This window comes from Mycteria americana, chromosome 6, assembly GCF_035582795.1.
Source record: "Mycteria americana isolate JAX WOST 10 ecotype Jacksonville Zoo and Gardens chromosome 6, USCA_MyAme_1.0, whole genome shotgun sequence".
NCBI lineage: Eukaryota > Metazoa > Chordata > Aves > Ciconiiformes > Ciconiidae > Mycteria > Mycteria americana.
This window is the reverse complement of record NC_134370.1, coordinates 26,956,826-26,977,441: the sequence shown is the minus strand read 5'-3', so window position 1 is coordinate 26,977,441 and position 20,616 is coordinate 26,956,826. Positions and strand designations below refer to the sequence as shown.

Below are 20,616 nucleotides of genomic sequence, written 5' to 3'. Positions count from 1 at the left end.
GTAATGAGAAAGGAGTGTTTGAAGCATACAGTATATAACCGTAGCATAAGCCATGCTACAACTTTCTTTCTAGAGACTGAAAATCCTTATATTTGTCTTAGAATGATTCTGTGAATGTGAGATTTGTATGCACAAGGTTTCTTGTGGCCACAAATACTGTGGTCACAAATATAGTCCGGATAGCGTAGCACAGTCATATTTCCTCTTCTGTTAGCATTGTTCTTCATTACAGCCATACCAAAAGGTCACAACAAAGGCTGTGTACAGCTTTTGCTAGGCACTGTTCAAATGCTTAAAAAGAAACAGACCCTACTCTGAAGAGTTTGATGACTAACTAGATAACATAGAAAAACTTCTGCAGACTCCATTCTTAGAGGAGGAAATAGAGGAAGAAGTAAGATATGTATGTAAAAGAGAATGATTTTGCTTTAATTCCTCTCACTTCTCCTACCTTTTCTGATTCTTATTGTAGCATAAACATAGGTTATGGCATAAGAATGAGGGAGAAACAACTGTTAGACAAATGTTATTCTTGTAAAAATCTGTCTTTTTCTGGGATGTAGCTATTACAGAGCCCAGTCTTCAAATTGCTAGTAAAATGAAGGGGCTCACTATCCATCCCTCCCCTGTGTTAACCAGACTGTGACTAGGTTATTGAGGGAAAACATTTATTACTATAAGCACAAAACTTTGCCTGGATACCTTGAAATAGAAAATCTTATAACGTATTCTAGAAATTTGTATTATATTCAGAATGAATGGTAATTTGTGCTGTTCACACTAACTACAATCGTGAAAACTAAATCTCCACGCCAAACCATTGTCAAATATAGTTGAGTTTCTATATGACTTCTTAGAAACGTGACTGAGTCTGTATTTGACATAAAGCTGACATTCATTTAACTGTGCTGGTAGACCTGAGGTAACATAATCAATAAAGAAAGGGCATTTATTGAGATTTAGAAACATGTCTAAACTTTGGAGCTCTCCTCAAGCATTTGATTATCTGGAGGCTTAATTAACTGTGTTTCCTAGTTTAACTTAAAGAAAAAGATTTATCTCAAATTTCCCAACCGTTTAATAACTCTATTAAATTCAGGTTAATTAAAGCACATTGAAAATTAAAATGTAGTATTACATATTAATGAGTTTGGTGCATAGGTATTTTCATTATCGTAAGAAGTGGCTATTCAATTTCCAGAAGAACCAAAGGACAGCAAAAAGTCTGTTCCATTGGTTTGCGAAGGGGAAATAAAATCAGTGGACAGGCTTAGTGTGATCAACTGCCCACAAAATATACAGACTTTGAGAACAGTTTTTCTAATTTAGCTTTTAAAATTCATGCAGTCGATGACATTTTAAAACCCTGAAACTAAATGAGATGTGCTGCTTCCTCAGGTTATTGGTCTTAATTGCTGGTCTAGAAATGTGATTCTTTGGTGAATAGGCTGCCATACAGTTTGCATAACAAACATAAAGAGAGTGCAGAAACATCTCCTCTTTCAGTGGGGATGGGACACTCAATATTGTTGAAGAATTTCAAGCTTTTGATGTCAACACCAGGGTGTAGAATTAGATGGAAATAGGAGTTGTTATCAGTCTGCAAGTTTTATTTATAACTGAGTATATGTGTGTGTACTGTGTGAACATATTCCCACCAGTATATTTTCAATACCTGAGTGTAAATCCCATCATTCTGTGCCCTTGGATATTGTTGGACCAGGTGTTGATGATGCTGATTGAAGAGTAAACTAACCAAACTGTTCCCCACTAGCACAGAGTCTTCTAGTGGGCCTTCTAATATTTACTAATGGAAGGCTAACCTTCACCCAGGTTCTAGGCCCACCATTCTCCACCCAAAAATTTTCCTAGTGAGGCTAGCATGTCTCTGGATTCACACTTGAACCTAGCAGTGGAAACAGCACATCAAAGGTGTCCACTTCTCTTAATATATGTTAGATCAGGCCCATTTGCTGTTGGTTCTATTTTTGAAGTCAGTCATTCCGTCAAATGTCGTAGCCATGTTTTAATAAAAGGCAAAATTATAGAGATGTCGTTATCTCTGTATTTGTGCAGCATATTGTTGCACGATTTATTACTATGGCACATATTCCCACATGAGTCATGAAGTTTTTTGTATGTTTTTATAACAGACCATTTGGGAAGCTAATCATGGAAGTCATACAAACTTCACTGTCCTGACAAACAGGAACTAAGTTAGGCGAGTAGGTGACACTCAGGACTTGTCTGCATTCCCTCTCAGCTCCACAACAGATTATTTCTCTTCTGGATATATTCATAGTAGCAGCACTTCCTAGTCTGAGAGTGACTCCAAATTAAGCCAGTCTTTCACAGAGCAAGGACAGCATGGGGCTACCTGTAACTGTGAAGTTCTTGCTTCTATCTTTGTATCATTCTCTTCAACTAGATTTCTGACTTATTTCAGAGGGTGAGGTAAATCTTAGGCACTTTTGAACTCTTGAGACTTAAGCCACACATAATATGGCCAGTACAGTTTTCTGCCTCTCTGAAGCAATGAGGCTGGATCAGTCCATACCTGTTAAATTAAGAGCTTTTTCCTGAACCCAGGATTTTATTCAACATTGCAGATGTGTGTCAAATTTTAGACTCAACAAACCTCAGCTCAGCTCAGGTAGTGGCCAAGCCACAAGACAGCCTCTAGACTAACATGACTCTAAATGAAGCTTTCCATCTTCTGACTGTGATTAAAATCAGATTCCATCTGATTCTACCAGAGGCGTCTCCTATATTTTACACTTTCCTCCAAGCCCTCTCAGAAACTCGCCTCTGGGTCCCCCCAGCAAAAGTTTGGGTACCCCCACTGCCTCCAGCCAGCCAATGAATACATGCTAAATGGTCTCCTCAGGCACACCTGTGAGATGGTAAAGGCCAACACATGAACACAGATGTTGTAAGGTCCCACTGTGCTCTCTAATTTTATCTCGATGGACAGCAACCTTTTCACAAGTATGAAAAGGCTGCTTCAATGGAAAAGTATCCATAGATGAACACAGAGGCCTTACAGCTTCCCACAGTTCTTTCCTCTTTAATGCGTTTAAAGTATGGAGGCCTATGTTAATGTTACCAATGCTTACACCATGGTTTTGGATAATCTGGATTTTACTGCACTTGGTACAAGCAATACATAGTGGGTTAGTAATTACTGGACAAATTTTGGTTTATTAGTTCAAAACTCTGTATATGTGGCAGCCGTGTTTCCTGTTCATACCTAGAAAACTAACAATATCCACTTTTATAAAGCAAACTTGGTTTCTTCGTGCTTAAAACCTTCAGTAGAGGTTATATCCTTCATATCCTTACTTAGTTTTCTTATTCCAACATGATCAGCTTTAATGGGAGCCAGAAAGAATAGTGGAATGATAGTTTAGTTTAGCAGGACAAGAGTACACAAAAGTAATGAAAGACAAATATTTGTGAAACTCTTTAGCCAAGTGTGTGTTGGAGTAGGATGTATTCCACAACACTTCACAGCACTTCCATTGCATCTCAAATCAGGAACCATCTCGTAAACCAAGATAATATTTGATGTGGGAAGTACAGAGAAAAATCAATGTAGTGTTCTGTATTGACATTTCTTACATTTAGAATTTTCATAACAGACTGACAGGTAAGCAGCCAAAAACTGTTAAATATTCAGCTCATGTTCTCACTACCATCCTAGTAATGGTAGTGGTATTCACTACCATAAGCAGCAAATTTATTTGCTCACCTGCTCTTGGTTTTATCAGCAGCCACTGACTGGAACTGGTACAAATAATTAATTTGTATGAAGTGCTTCTGTGTGTATATATGTGTATATAGAGAGAGTAATGTATGTCATTATGAGTGACGTATGTCATATTATCATGAGTGACATAAATCACTCTCTACACACTCTATTATATTGTTTATATAATGACTCACGAACCCAGTAGAAAAGATTTCTTCCTCATCTTTATCAAGATTCACCCATATTCTCTATATGCTTTTTTATTAAAATGCATACTTGGTATTCTGTACTCCCTCTGGATGTCTACTTTTCCTGCTACCATGAATTCCACATTATCCTAGTAGAGTTCCAGTCTTGGAGGTCTTTTTCCACTGTGCTAGATTTAAAGAGTACTTTGACTTTTTTGATTTATTTATGCAAACTTTGGCCCACTTCAGAGTGGTTTTTTTATTATTTTAACTTATGTTAATTGTTTACACTTCAGTCTCATAGAATTTAATAGAAGGGGTTTCCTTTTGGTCTTTGTATAACCCCATAAGATCTTGATCTCCTAAGGAAAAGACAAAAGGCCTTGTCCGCAGCCATACATGAGTGATATTCAACAAAATTATTGCTAAAAACTTTGTTAGGTTTATAGAACAAGTGCTTAAAAGGTGCGTACCAAATGCTCAGCTTCTGCACGTGACAGGGCTGATAGTTTTTCTTTTTTTTTTTCCCTTCCTCCTATCTCTTACCCTGTTGGAGTAACCTTCAACCAGATCATTTAAAGACTGGGAGGACAAGAACCTTTTCCAGATACTTCCCATGATGAGCCTTCAAAGATAAAGTAGCCCCATACCATGATTTAACAATGCAAAAGGAGAGAGTTCAAAACTTGTATTCAGATACATCAGGGAAATGTTTACTTGAAGTACTAAAGTACATTTAAAGTGTTGCTGTGCAGGTGCATTAGGCATTGTTTGTATGTAATACTTGTCAGCAGTTTCAAATATCTCTCTGATACATCTATTGGTTCCTGACTCTGACTAAAGAAATTAAAAAGTGCATTCTTCAGTGTTTTGGCGGTAAGTGTGAACAATGTTTTTCATGCACTGAAGCTGGCAGTGAGTATTGCTTTGTAGTCAGTGATTCATAACTTGCAAAATAGAAAATTTAATTGTGTTTCATTTTATTGGTCAGATGGGATTAGACCGGAAAACATAGCTTGACTATGTAATATCTCTATGTCTCTTCACAGCTGAGATTATGGTTAAAATTCTAATCTGACATGGAACTGGCCACTTAACTAAAGCCTGTCTAGTAAACTAAACTCCTCACTGGCATTGTTCACTTTTCATTAAGCTAATGATTCCATTATTTCAGTGGAGTTACTTCTGCTCCACATCAATGATGTGGAAATATTATAAGTGGAAATAACCGTAATAGTAGTTAAGTACTCTTACTTTCTGAGCAAATTTTCCAGTACTGGTAGCCAATGAATTCTTCCTAATTTATATAAAACTACAGGAGTTGCAACTAATTGCAACAACACCAGTGCTTTCTGTATTATGTATGTGATAGATTTCAGCAGGTGGCTTTCTACTTCTTAGCATCTCTAATTTCTGATTCCTCCTCTTAACTTCTGTTGTCATGTGCTCTTCTGTAGCATAGTTAAAAAGGTCCAGCAATTCTAATGCAATAGTGGAAGTGCATCTAATGATCTCATAAGACACCTGTAAAATACATCTCAAATATTTTATCGAGACTCCCAAAAATCTTGCTAACAAACTTATCATTTTACACATGATCAGATAACCACTTACATCAGTAAGTACTTTTCCATTTTTGAATAGTTCTGTGAAATTCTACTATTGGAGTATTTGCTTAATTTTTTTTCCTTGCCTGAGCAATACATGAGTGCTCAGCATCTGGAAGAACGCAGCTGTAGGTTGAAAGCAGAAGGTGCCCGTGCTTTTGCCAGTTTGATGTGACTGGAAATTAACTGAGCCTGACATTAACAAACCTTAAAAGGCATATTTGGATTATTAAATATATATTATGATAACTTTTATTCCAACATACAAACCTCATTGACTGCACTGGTTTTAAACACTGCTGCTCCATAAAAGGAAAGTACCTGATATTCTCATACTTCCAACTCCTAAGGAAGACGGCATACTAGCAAGTACCAAAGAAAGCACCAGTTGCCAATGTGCATAAAAAATAGTTTGAAAAGAAAGCAAAAATAGTATATTTATGTAAGAATTCTGATATTGTAAGTAATTTGCTCAGCTTAAGATGCTACTATAAGATACTACTTTTTTATCAGGAATGGTATTTTTCCATATATTTTTCGTTAGGTGAATAGCAACGTGATTTATCCTATATCAAAATACTTTTGCTAACTGCAGCTGAACCAAGGTATGGAAGTAGATTGAAAGTACTTTTTCTCTCCTGAGGAAAGTACCTGTTCCTTTGTCAAAAGTGGTTCAGCAAAAAATGTTATAACTGACCCTGAGGAAAAAACCTGAATGATTTATGGTGTACAAGATTTCAATCAAAAATTTGTTTGGAAAAAAAAAAAAAAACTTCCTTCCAGTAGATTTTCTAATTAAAATTCTTTTTTTAAAGTTTGGTACAAAATTAAATAATTAAGAACTAATCAAGGTTATACCTTCATGTTTTGCTGCTCAGAAAGGAGAATGATAATTTCTTTAAATTCTAAATATCCCAGTACTTTCACATGCAAATAATACAGCAGGTATCTATGGTTAATTTATGCCAATGATAGTCTTACCAGTAAAGAAGGAAGATTTAATGTCAAAACCAATTTATTTCTCTCTGGGTAGATAGAAACAGTCAGATTGAAATTCTTAAGAGCCTTTGTTCATGGCCATCTGTGTTCATCAGTAGTTAGCAGATGATGCTGACAGTTGAAAATAAAATAGAAATTAATGCCTCATGTACTGTCATTGACAATTTTTGTGGACTTCTACATAATAATTTGAGATTAAAAGTGTTCTAACTTCTTATTACAAGGTTCTTTATGTATCTGGGGGAAAAAAGCAGGTATAAGATCTTTGTTTCTTATTTTAATCATATCAAACTACATTTGCGCAATACAGTTAAATGGTGAGACTTATTAATCCTAATGTTTAATTGCGTGGTCAAGTGCATGTAAACCTATTTATTTTACCACTTAAATATTTTTAGTAAATCTATAGATAAGAATGAGAAACTGATGCCAAATATTAGGATAGCACTGTGCTTATCTCTTTATGTTGGGTTTGTTGTTTTTCTTTCTTTTTAGGAAGATACATATATAGGTACGCTATCAAATACTAGAAAACCAAGGAAGGGAAGTTGTGTTTCCTAAAGGAATATAGGTGGTCAAAGTAAATAGATTTAGAACTCTTGACATTCATGGCTCATGAAGTTATATTTTATTATATCATCTTTTTTAAAACAGATAAGCAATAGTCTTAATACAACGTATGGGGTACTCTAGTGTTAATATGTTTGAAAATTGATTTTTTATTTTATTTTTCTTTTTTTGAAGCTGATAGTCAGGCTTCATTAACCTGTTAATATTGAGGGAGATAATGGCTAATCAAGAATTCAGTAACTATCAGGATTTTGTCTGCCCATTTCTGACATTGGCTGGAGTTCTGGGGATAGAATAAGAGTTTTAATTGATTTTGAAAACAAGTTAAATGAATCTTGCCCCATCTGTCTTTCTGTATTACTTCCCAATACTGAGATATCACCTGCCTCCCCAAACAAGGAGACTACAGAGGTACTTCTACAATCCTTTAAAAGGAAAAATTTTGAAGAAAAAATATACTCAAGTATTACATTGCAAAATTTAAAGAATGCAAAGTAAATTCTATTGTATATATCCATATGTGATATGCAGCACATTGCCTCAGCATTGTCAGAACCCCTACATCCATGCTTATCTGTAATTATTCTCTTGTCCTGAAGAAATAGCAGAAATTAACTGTTCATAGTGATTTCTGAAACTTATTATAGAAATGGAATATTATCAGTCCAGCAGCCAATTCCTTGTTTTCTGCTAAGTATGTGACTAATGCAAAGTATGCAGAATATTGCTTAGATTTTTGCTTAAAGAAAATAAATATTCTCAAAATATATGCAAAAATATTAATAACACTGAAGTAAGGAAGTTTGTAGAGAAGCACTGAGCACTGGAAAAGTTAGCATATGATACAGAATTGAAAGGTGAGCCTTAGAATAATTTGTGACAAATTCATAGCACAGGAAGCAAGTAGCATTGAATTTGCATACACTTCAATGACAAAATTGGAAAATGGTTTCTAGTTATTTAAAAAAAAAATGGTTGGTTTCTTTTTTTATTCTCAGAGAGCCTATTAGCTTGAAGCAAATGGTGTTGTGCTAACTCAGTTCTGCAAGTCTATGAATATCACCCCTGAGTTGTTTTAATAAATAGCTGCTTGTACAGATTATTACAACTGAAAAAAATGTGTATTACAGTATCAGAATGTGCTTCCCATATATTGGTCAGAAATTACTTCCGGTCATGCTGTTCCTCTGTGACAGTAGTTGGCAAATGTTGACTTATTAATAGTGTACTCTCATCTTAGCTCAGTACATACATATTTTCTAAGGGATGCACGCTACAACCAACATATAAGCGAAGACTTGAAAAATTTCCGCAAGACATCCACAGCTATAGCCAAATGCAATTTCATGTTGCGTATCATGACCTTTGTTATTATTGCTTAAGTAGACTTAGTAACATAGTGTTGGTGCTTATGCTACTGTTCTCAACTTCTCAGTTTATATTTTTAGGAAAATATGTGTTCATTATGTTCAAAATAGAAAGACCTTAATATATGTTCTGTGTATACATAACTGAAAAAATGGGAAAACTTCCTAGTGTAAGTTCTCAAAGAAAATACATACCCTGCAGCCATCTCTACATGTGATGTTGGTTGTGAAAAAGGACTGACTCTTGGCCTCTTCTCTTCCTGCAGACTGGTGTTTGCGAAACTAAAGCTCTTAATGATAGCCATAGAATACAAGTCGGAAAAACGAGAAAGCAGGTATGTCCAATGCCTACAAATTTTGAAGTTCTGGAATGCACTGTCAAGAATTTTGCTTGCTTTTTTTTCAGAATGAACATAGCTGTTCTTATATTTTTTTAAACATTTTGGAGTATAATTAGCATGCCATCACATTACACCAGTTCACATAGCACTGAAAGGCTTTTATTTCTGCCCTATTCTTCTTCCCTAAAATTAATTTAAGTCAGAACATTTAGTAGAAGGTGGGAGGACAGTGATACATATGTGCCATCTCCAGAAGTGCAATTCATTTTTACTTAAACAAAAACTTACAATGTTTTTGTTCATAGTCTATCAGTTTTAATTGGAGGTCCAACTTATTTTACTGAAAATGGAAAAGTGGAAAACAGATGTGATATCAAAGTTTATTATGGCTACATGTATTCTCAAAATAATAATTTCATTTAAATGAGTTTGGAAGAACCAATTTAGATAGGATACAGCATAAACAGAAATATATGATAAACATAGTATTTATATGATATCTGTTCTGACAAAACTTGCATATATGAATAACATCATGAAACTGGAAAAGATTAATTTAGCCTTGAAATTACCAACTGGCTGACTCCTTTCTTCAACCAAAAAGGAAATAATTCATTATTATTAGTACAGATTCACAGACAGGAAAAAGAAGTGTTTCTTGCAGGTGTTTTGTACAAAGATTCATAAAAATCTGAGTGAACATTGGAGTCAATCTTCTATCAACTTGTCCATCAGTGCTTTACACAGCATTCTTTTTTCTATAACAAAAATGTTATAAATGTGCTCTGCAACGTGTGGAAGGGCATATAATAAAAATATGACAATACTGACTCTGAGCTGAATTTTATTTTCCTCTGTCAAAAATTATATTCTGTACTACTGTAGTAAATCTGGAACGATATGTATTAGTTCATCTTATTTTTGGCCACTAATTACCTAAAACTTTTGAGGGCAATTGTTTCTCCTTGCAGGAGAACCAATTCTGTCATTTGAGCTCATGCCACAATTTCTGAGGTTTTGAAAGTTTATTTTAGTGTTTATTATTATATGTTGTCATTCTTTATTAAAAATATCTGTAAAACCTATGTGGGGCATTTGTCATGGAAAATGAAACATTACAACTGTATTATAAGAGTATTTCCATGCCCTATAGTTGGTTTTGCTTGATTCTTTCCTATGTTATAAAGTGATATGTGAAGTGGTGTATGTGCTATTGTATATTATTTTTGCCACCTATGGAAAAGAAATCCTTTTAAGAAATCCTATTTTTTTCTTTGAGATATCAGATTTTTCATGTTTCCAGCTCCCATGGGCTCTTAAAATACTTTTCCATTGAATGATCTTATTCCACATTAGCTAATGTAAAGCAAATGATTTATTATTCTTTTCTCTCTGAACAGTTTAATCTCTTCCTAGAAAAATGAAAAATACGATAGTAACAGCAGTGGAACTATTTACCAGATTTTGTGTTTCCAATATTAGAAAATACTTGGTTTCTGTTGGTTCTCGTAAGAATTATTGCCCAACTTCAGGTTGTCATTACTCCAGCTGTCATTTACTTACATAAGTGCTATTATTACAGTCTTTTTCAGTAATAACAGATTATTCATGGCTTCCATATCATTCTTTCCACTAACTTCTGTGGGAGTTGGATTGAGTTCTTAATCACAAGGATCCCACAAAAAGTAACACAATGTGATACAATCATACATTCCTTCTTAAAGCCACGCAGGTAACAGTTCACAATTAATTAATTTGGTAGAAAAAAAGAGCCTAAAAATTGCAGGAAACAATACTAACAAAAGGATGTTAAACAGCTGGGTTTTGTGAATATGTATGTAACGAGGAGAGCATATAAGCTAGGTATTCACATTTTCTTGTAACCCTGATCCACAGTAATATCTGCTGACTGTATTAACCAGTGATAATTTTATAGTCACTGTTCAGTGAATCACAGAGCTACCTGCAGCATATCTTTACTCTTCTACTTGTTCCTGTGCTCTTCAACCCAAATATGTTAAGTACATATTTGTGGTTTTCTGAGCCTGGAACCTTTTAGTCTAACCAGAAGGGTAATGGAACAAAACTTCAGTTTCTCACTTCCTAGGTATACTTGCATTTCCTTGTATCTTATTAAATGAAAAGATGGGGAATTAATATAAAAATTAGAATAACATGGTTTACAAGTGCAAGCTGTCTTTGAACAAGATAAATTTGTCATTTGCCAATTATGTTTGATGTTTACTTTGGGAATATTTTATTCTACTTCATATCTTAAGTTCTTCATTGGTAATTCTTCATAAAGCTGAAGGGGGAACTGATTATGGTACCCTTTTAGCTTTCACTCTTTATAAGAGTGACCAACACTCTGGTCTGATTTATTTTATAATTATAGTTTAGATTCATATTTTGTAAAACTGACAGGTTTTACGTAGTTTACAATTTAAAGCAACAATGATATATATAAATAAAAATTTATAATATTATCTAGGTGGCACTCTTTTAATAAGAGCTAGTATTTCCTGCCATAGCTGAGACAGGTCTAGGACCAGTATTTTCAGGAACAGAGAAAACTTTCAAAACATTCTTTCTGCCTAAGGGATGAGAAGATCTTACTCCCACCAGTTTATTTTTTGTTAGTAGTCATAATATTGAATAGATATAATAGATATAATAGAATATCTGTATAAGTAAATTATATATCTGATTTTTTACTTACACAGGGAGTTTTCTTTTAAGATTAGTTTTTTCTGCCCTCACGTTGTACTCAGAGCTAAAGCAACAGAAAGTGAATTCAGAAGTTTGTGCAGCTCTCAGAAGTGGTAATGTGAGGGCATTCTAGATTTCCTAATCTTCTCTGTAAATTTTCACCTCAGTGTTAAGGGTAAATCCTAGTACCATTTTAAGTCAGTGGCAGAATTTTCATTGACTTTGTTAATGTCTTCATTACATGTAGAATGGCATAAATACTCACCTACCTATGCACTTTTTTTTCCCCAGGCAGTCTCCTAGATGCCGGTTTTCTAAAGCTTTCTGATTTACAGCCAAATTCCATTAACTCTACCATAGGGAATTTGAGATAATAGTAATTATAAATAATCAGAACTCAATCCAAGCTAATACTAATACACAAGTTGGCAGTAGCTGAGCTTCCTGCTCGCGGTTGGGTATTTTTCTCCTTTTTTTCCTGACTCCTAATAAAGCTACACAGAACAAGAAGCACACCTTGATAACAAGTTTTGACAGTAGTTATTTATAAACAATTTGTGATTTTACAAGATTGCTTAAAAGCAGAATTTAAAAGTTTTGAAGCCTAAATATAGGTAATATAGTCATAGATATGATAAATACAAACTCGTTTTCAAATCATGGGTAAAGTATCTATAGTATGTTTATCTTTTTAGGCAACTGTTTCTCATCAAGGTATCTTAAAGATTAATTAAAATAGCCATGATTAGATTTTTTTTTTTACCTTTACATTTATATATTTCATAGTGTTTAAATTACTGCTCAGTTATCAAAGAAACCTCTGAGTTTACAAAACGTGACTGAATTTAGTGGGTTTCTGGCCAGTTACTAAGGTCTGCACTTGAGTAGTTCCAGGTCACAATATGAGTTAGGCATTCCTTCATCTCTAATTAGTATCTGGGAGTATTATAATCAGTTATTAAGAGCAGGAAGCACTTCTTAGATAAGTTTTTGTGTCCCTGATGCAAGCCAAATACTTTAGCTTAAAAAATGGTCTTTCTTAGTTCATTTGTAGAGAGGTTTTGTTTCTTCTGTAGAAAAAATGCTAAAGGAACATGGAGAACATCAACCTGACAATGTCCCAGCAGAGCTTGCTGAACAGATAGCAAAAAATATCAGTTCAAAATGCAGACATTCAAACTCCTCATCTGAAGTACCTTTTAGAGATATTTTTGCCTTCCTTTTTCCTCTTTTTTTTTCTTTTTTCCACATGAGTAAGCAAGAAGGAAAACCTAACCAGGATTCTTCCCTCCTGCACCCCGTGTTTACTCCTCTTGTTAAATTTTCTCTTTGTCTATCCATATATTTGTTCTCATTCACAGCAGAAAAACCTTTCAGCCTTGAAGACTTTTAAATAAAGGGTTTTTTTGCTTTTGCTTTGGTGTCAGTTGATTTCTTATCAAAGTGTTTGATTTGCAATTTTTTTCTTGTCGTTTGCAGAAGCCGAAAGCGGTATGCCCTCTTCGTTACCTTTCCTTCCAACCTCAATCCTACCTCCACTCCTTCTAACTTCAGGACTAATTCCTTGCCAAGAACACAGGAAGATAACATCTTTGTCTATCTTTCTCTGTATATACACACACATATATACATATATATATATTCATCTGTCTATGTGTGTGTGTATATATATATATATATATATATCTGTGTGTATATTTATATATGAGCCCCCAATCTCAAAGAGGAGAGAGAATAGCATTTTGTCTCTCCATTGTTTCTTGTGACTCACGCACTAACTTCTTTGCAGGAAGTACAAAATAAAACAGTATAAGTTTTTTAGGCTTCTTTTTTTTTTCCCCTTGTGGAGTCATTGGTGTATCAGATTGTTGCATTTGAAAAGCAGACTTTACTGTTAACATCTCCCCTCCTCTTTTTTCATTTGTACTGTATCGTGACAATGTATATTTTGTCTTTACCAGCCCTTGTGCTGCCATATTGTCTCCATATTCACACCTTCATTGGTGTCCACCTTTCCCCAGAGTCTTCCCTCAAAACACGTCTTACAGTATAGTAGTTCACGTTCTCTTCTAGTCTCACCTTCCATTAACAACAACCAAACACTTGATCCTTTGCATTGCTGGTCCTGTTTTGAGCCCAGTTATTCATAATACAGTACTCATTAAAGCTATTGTACTGTTCCAGTGAAAGTGCCATGGATAGTTTGTACTATATGTCACATTCATTTTAATGACATTTATTAAGCTCATTTATGAAGATGTTACCGAATGTATTTGTTTCTCAGTTTTGGTTTTTCTTTGGGATGGCATGTTTTGCATTTTCTTTTAGTATACCATGGTGTGAGCCTCTCTCTAGTCTACATTCTATCTTGCTGCTATTGGTTTGGATGAAGTAAATAAGGCATGCTCTTCCATATCCTCGCCTCTCGTCACTTCTCTTCCCCCTCACAGCTTTGTTTTTCTGATTGCTTATAGCAGTCTGACTGTCAGTGGTGCTCTTTGGAGACCCCTTCTCATTGTCCAGACATTTCAATTTCCTTCTTCATCATACTCTCCAAACTTTACTTTCCATGTCTGTTCTGTTGCGTGTGTTGTATGTGTTATATTTATTTAATTTTTAGTCTTATTCTCCTGTGGTTTCTGAGTAGATGTGTGAAAAGAGAGGTGGCTTCCTGTCAGTTTGGCATTACTGATATGATCCAACTGCAGAGAAGTTACTGCAACACTTAGCATCTTCAAGGATCTGCAGTTGTTGCACCTCTACTTCGCTTCTTGCTTTTAAGTATATATTATCTTGTGGTGAAGGCATGTTAATGCTGGCATGATGAGCAATATGAAGAAGTATTGTACCAAATGAAGTTGCTTGCTCCCAGAATAAAGTATATTGTGCTGCTTCATTGTACTGATAATCAATCACTTCTGGAACCAGAAGGAGTAATTCAATTGTTTCAAAGTGTATTGAATTCACCAGCACCGTTGAACTAGTTTGGACTATGCCCCAATAAAATACCTTATGCACATCCTATAGACCATGACTTAGTGGCTGCTGTTGTAAAGAACTTAACTCCTGGGAGCAACCTTTTATATGCTTGTAGTAATTAAGCTTTAATATACGGTAGCATGTAATGTGCACTGTGTCTTTTGCCTTGTATTCTTTTCAGTGTCTTACTGGATTTTTCTGTGTAGAGCAATAGGGATCTGAATTAATGTCAATGGTAGAGCCCAGAAGAAAGAAGCAATAATTATGAGTTACAATCAGTGTGAAGCTGGTATGCACGCAACTCCCACTGTGGGATTTGTGTACCTACCCTCACACTCCACTTCAAAACATACCCTGAAACAAAAAATACGGTCTCAAACTAATTTTGTAATTCTAATTCTATAGTTGTGTGAATGACATGGTACATCTTAAAAGGCCATTATGCTAATAGTGGTGCATTTCATCTGGGCATGGCATGAAGCAACCAAGAATAGTAGCTGGTTTTATTTAAAAATGTGGTAGCTATAGTCAGTAATACCACATAGTCTTGTTTTAGATAATGTGTTGATAGTACTTAAACAATATTATATCTTCCTGATTACTAGATGATATTGCTACTGTTTCAGTCGCATGGGGAATGGTACAGTACATCTACCACAAGGTTTAAAACAGAGTTGTTACAGCTTTTGTCATTTGTTTAGTCAAATTTTTCCATTTTTGTTTCATTTAATTCAACAAGATCTTTTCTTTTTTTAGACCACAATGATGGCAGTTACAAGGGTAGCTGTAAATCTGGAAAAAAAAAAGTGGTGTTACTGAATCAGACAAGTTTCCTTGATGCAGGGATAAACTGTTCAATTGGTCACTGATAATGGGATTCATCTCACCTAACTTTATCAATCTAAACGTTAGATGTCTAATCTCCTTTTAGTTATCCAGACTTAGTCCATGATTGCAAGGGAAGAGAGAGACAGTTCTTGAAAGCAGCTTCCATTCTAAGACAGATGAGATGAATCCCACCTTTAGTGCTGTCTAAAATGTAACCTTGAAAGTAAGAACAAACAAGAATAGTACATAACTGAGCCTGTTGACAGGGAAAATTCTTAAAAGACCTCTTCCAGTGTACGTGTCTACTGATTGACCTTATCTGTGTCTTCCAGTTTTTAGTCTTCATATAGTGCTGCTAAAATGTTGTTACCCTTGCCTATTTTCTGTGCTGTGCTTGCTGGGCATCTCCACGTGCCTTTATCAGCTCAGTTTTAAGACCTTTAATGCACCTCTTCCATCTTATTAAGATCCCTCATTTTCTTCTCGGAGCAGACTGACATTTATACAAATCTGAGGGTCATCTACTATATAAATGCTGTGTCTAGATTAAGAGTTCAAAGTTATGTCTATTTACAACTTCAGCAGTAATGGAAGCCTACTCAGTTTCAAGCTGTGCGAAGGAAATTGTGGAGCCATGCCACTTAGCAAGTGGCTTACCAATAATGCATACAGTGTAACGATGGTTCAGACTCTGAAGCTGATTGATTGTTTTTTCCGTGTGGTTCACACAGAAGATAGCTGAATGTTACAGAAAGCTACAGGAAATATTTTTCATCTTCTACTGAAATTTTTGTATACTGAAAATTTATTAGAAGTAATGTTTTATATATTCTAATAATATGAAAAGATATCAGTCATCAAAGTTTCTAATGCTGTTTCAACCCAAGAAACATAGTTTGAGTCCAACACATATGATATTTGAAAGCAGGAGACAAATAAAAATAACCCAACAACAGAAATGAGTAAAAAATAAATAGCTGGAGGGAATTAGTCCTGCCCCAAAGTGTCAGTTCACAAATTGTCCTACAGTTCAAACCTCCAACTATCGGGTTCTCCACCAAATATCTTTAAGTTCAGCAAAACATGGAAGACCTGAAAATAGTAATCAAAACCTTAGCACACTTTTAATGCTGTAAGGGAAAACATAATACGGTATTCTTTATCTAGGTCACAATATTGTTGTATTGTGCAGCCAATCATCCATGCACTACCAAAAAGGTATTGAGCAGTGCTCATTCTGGGGTAGTTTCAGGTGAATAAGAATGGATGAACAGATACTTACATGTATCTGTATTTTACTGAAGGTAGCATATATACTTAAAACATCAGAAAGATATAATCCAACAAGTGAGTAAATTGATCAAAATTAACACACTGTCAGAGTTACTAACAGATATCTGTTCTCCACTGACAGATGAAAAAGTCATCATGTCCTGTCTTAACTTTTCATTGAACAATGTATGTATAAGCGTTTGATCCATAAGTGTTTGTCTAGAAGTTTTCTGACCATATTTGAATTTTTCATTTTTTTTTTTAAACTGTGCATCTCAAATGTGCACTGATTCCCATTTGTGCTTCACCTGCTTATATTTCAGTCAGTCTGGGAACTCAGTTTCAACTGTATAGACACTATTGTTCCTGATTCTTTCCTGAGCTTTAAGTGTTCAATGTCAGGTTGGATGAGGCTTTGAGCAATCTGTTCTAGTGAAAAATATCCCTTACCGTGACAGGGGGGTTGGAACTAGATGATCTTTAATGGTCCCTTCCAACCCAAACCATTCTATGATTCATTCTATGATTCCTGAGATTACAACTGAATTCAAGGGTGATTTCTACATTTTTGATGTGTGACGTTTTCATTGCTCTTAGATGTGTGATCGTATACCTAGTCACCAAGTGAATCTTGTTTCACAAATGGACTTTTGCTAGACATCAGATAAGTGTAAAGCAGAGGTTTCCAAACTTCATATTCCGTTCCACGAGTGGCTTACAAATTGTTGTATTATCATAGAATAATGGAACTGGCTTCTCCTAAGTTCACGCTGATGAATTACATTAAATTCCTTTAAAACACATTAAATCATATCTAATTTACACATATTCAATTAACGTGGCTGTAATTGCCATGTATTCTAAATGTTCATGTGTGAAGGAGCAAGCAAGTCAAAAGATAATTTTTTTTTTTGCAGTGACATGTGACCCCTGTCATGAAAAGCTTGTCCTGAGGAATGTATTTCTGGAACTGGAATTGTTAAGGAAATTATGACTAAAAGTTTTTTGAGTTTGCTATTACTTGGTTAGTTTCTGAGGTAACCTAAACTAGAAATGTTATAAAATTATAAAGTTTGATCAAGATCTTAGATGCTTTTAATCTATTTGGCATTCCTTGTTTGATTTCATGAGCTGATTTAGGAGATTAAAAAAAAATATGTTTTTTATGATAAAACCTTATATTTGGAAAAATCAGGGATGTCATTTTCAACAGCGTTTTTCCCAATGCATGGCACAGAATGCATATGAATTAGCTATATGTGTTGCTATTAAATCTAATGAGTTTCTGTCCTTTTCTCCCTTTTCCTACGTCTTCCTAAATCTGCAAAACTCCCCAGCCTTGGAGATACATAAAAATGAGATATTAGCTGAAACTTTCTCTCTTAAAACTCTAATTTACTTTGCCATGTACTTATCTTCTCAACTGTGGGGATATATATATATATATATATGCATATTTTCATGAGCTGCTTAAACACATACATGCATCTCTAAATAACTGATGGATGCATTCTTCTTGGTATGCCCATAAACCTGTTTTATTTTTCTCTGTCCTCTTTGTTCCCTATATTCTGTTCTTTTAATTCAAAGCATTTCCCTTGCTGTACATATTAAAGTGAGTGCTTATCAAAGCATAACTTCAGCTAATGACACTACAGGTCTCATAAGAAATAATTCAATTGCTGCTTTAATAAGCAGCATATTTAATAAATCCATATAGACTCAGTAGAAATTGCTCATGATTTTGCTCTGGTTAAATATCAGTGTGTATATAAACCCAAAGCTTTATGAGCCTTTGCTGTAACTCTTTGCCAATAGCAGTGATGGAGCAAATTAATTTTTATTCCCAACAGAAGATTTTGCTGCTGGGGTCATACTGCATTAACTGCGATCACATCTCTATTTTGTGGCTTTAAATACATTGTATTTGTGAAAATAAGTATATGTGAATGAAGTATAAGATCTGACAAAAATGAAGTCTATACACTGACCCATCTGAATTGATTTCATGTGTCTCAGAAAACCTTGAGATACAAAATCATGCTCACAATTCATTACATCCTAAATGAAGCCAGTTACCTCTGATTTAAGATTATGTTTACTACCTCTTAAAAGAACTGCTTCATTTGCTTATTACTTTGTCAAATTTTAAGTTCTGTGAGGGGGAGTGAACATTTACATATCTAGAGGTTACCTCAGCTTGTGGAGTTTGGGTTGTTGAGCTTTTGGTAGGATTTTTTACTGTTTGGGTATGGTTTATCTATCTCCAAGAATGGGATGAGGAAAAAAAAAAAAAGTGGGTCTACATAAAGAAACGTGTTGATCTGTTTTCACTGAAAAGATGTAATGCTTCTGTGATTAAGGGCGAAGAACGAAATAAGGGCAGAAAAAGTATTTTTCTAACAGGGCAGTAGCCATTTGTACCTAAGAAAAATAGCTAACCCTAACCATGTTACAAGTCTTTGCATATTGTAGAAGGAACAGTATAGTAGAAATAAATGAGACTAGCATCTGTAGAAGATTTTTGAGTTTAACAGCTAAATTCTCATCATAATGGCAGATTAAGGATTAGCAGACAGGGAAGAGGAAAGGTGGAGACTGAAACACGGATGCAGTTATGGACATGATAGAAAGTTTTGGCAGAAAGACTTTGGAGTTAGTGGCAGAAAGATTCTCTCCTGGTTCTTGAGAAATGACTTATCTAGGCTCACATAGGCTTGCAGGCTTAAGATGGGCCATTCTCAACTTTTTTCTGTGAGTGTACTGGTAGAGTGTGTGTCTCATCTCCCTTAGTGATGCCCTGTTAGGGTATCTCTGTAACAGCTTAGTGAGTGCTCTCTTGGCTCAAGTGACAAAAGTTTGGGTAGGGAATCTATATTTTCCAACCTGTTTGTGACTTGAGTGACTGGTTTCATATGAAGAAATTCTTGTGGGGGTTTTTTTGTGGTTTTTTTTTGTTTTTTTTTTTTTTTTTCTCCTGTCTGTTTTATTCCATTTTAAAACCTGTTAAATTGTATTTTAAAACTACACTAGGTAAATGTTTTGTTTGCAAGCACAACCATTAAGCCCAATACACTAAAAAAAGAAATACCAGTTGTGAAGTTTAGCTGTGCAACTTTAATTCATCCCATTTATCTGTGTGCATAATGTAGGCGTTATTTACACCATCACGTTTCATTTTTTGCAATACTACTGAAGTGTGCTGTGGAGATGAACCTGCTTTCTGTGGTGATGACCTCCATTTTCTGTAGTTCTCCTCTTCTTTTTGTTGCAAAGCTTGAAACTGTGAATGAAGGAAAAGGGAGGATACCTGCGTAAATGCTTTCTTTGAGATTTAATTTCTGTTCCAGCCTCTGCCACAGAATATCTGTGTGAGAGTGAGCTAATAATTTAAATCAAACCTTTTACAGATGACTTCTGATTAAGTGTGTATTATTTTGGGAACCAGAGGCTGGACTTTTAGAAATGCTGAGCATTCTTACAGCAAAAGTCCCTAGAAGGTATATGTGGAGCTATGCAATGCTAAATACTTACAAAGAATGGCCTGTAGGCATCCCAAATTAATAGCTACTATATCTCATAGTGACTTAATCTCTCATCTGTAAAATGGGATAATACTATATCTCCATTCTTCTTGTAAAATAAATTATGTATTTGTGAATCTTCTGCATGCTATAGTGATGAACACTGCAGAAAAATACATAAGTAAAATATGATGCTGATTTTAAAGAAAGATAAACTACATGAAGCCATGCCTGGAGTAATGGCAATAAAAACACTGAATGAAATTCCAGGTTGTGAGAAGAAAGTAGTTTGTGGCTATTAAATTAAGAATTGTATCATAACGTCTACATAATGGGGGCTGAATTATGGCTGCATGACCAACCTTTTAATCCTTAACTCATGAGCGCTTTATTTTGCAGCCTGCATATTCTTTTCATAGGGCCTTGTGGGCATGTGTAATCACACAAAACAATGTTCTCATTATAAAGCTTTCAGGTGTAT

General features: G+C 34.9%; 1 protein-coding gene across 9 annotated transcripts in view; it reads left to right on the top strand.

Annotated features, from left to right (window-relative positions):
* KCNMA1 (potassium calcium-activated channel subfamily M alpha 1) overlaps nt 1-20,616 on the top strand; it is a 532,021-nt gene that overhangs the window by 396,189 nt on the left and 115,216 nt on the right. For all 9 annotated transcript variants that reach the window (XM_075505159.1, XM_075505158.1, XM_075505166.1 and 6 more), the window contains one exon: nt 8,749-8,817. In XM_075505159.1, the coding sequence (XP_075361274.1) occupies nt 8,749-8,817 (69 nt within the window). The remainder of the gene's footprint in view (nt 1-8,748; nt 8,818-20,616) is intronic.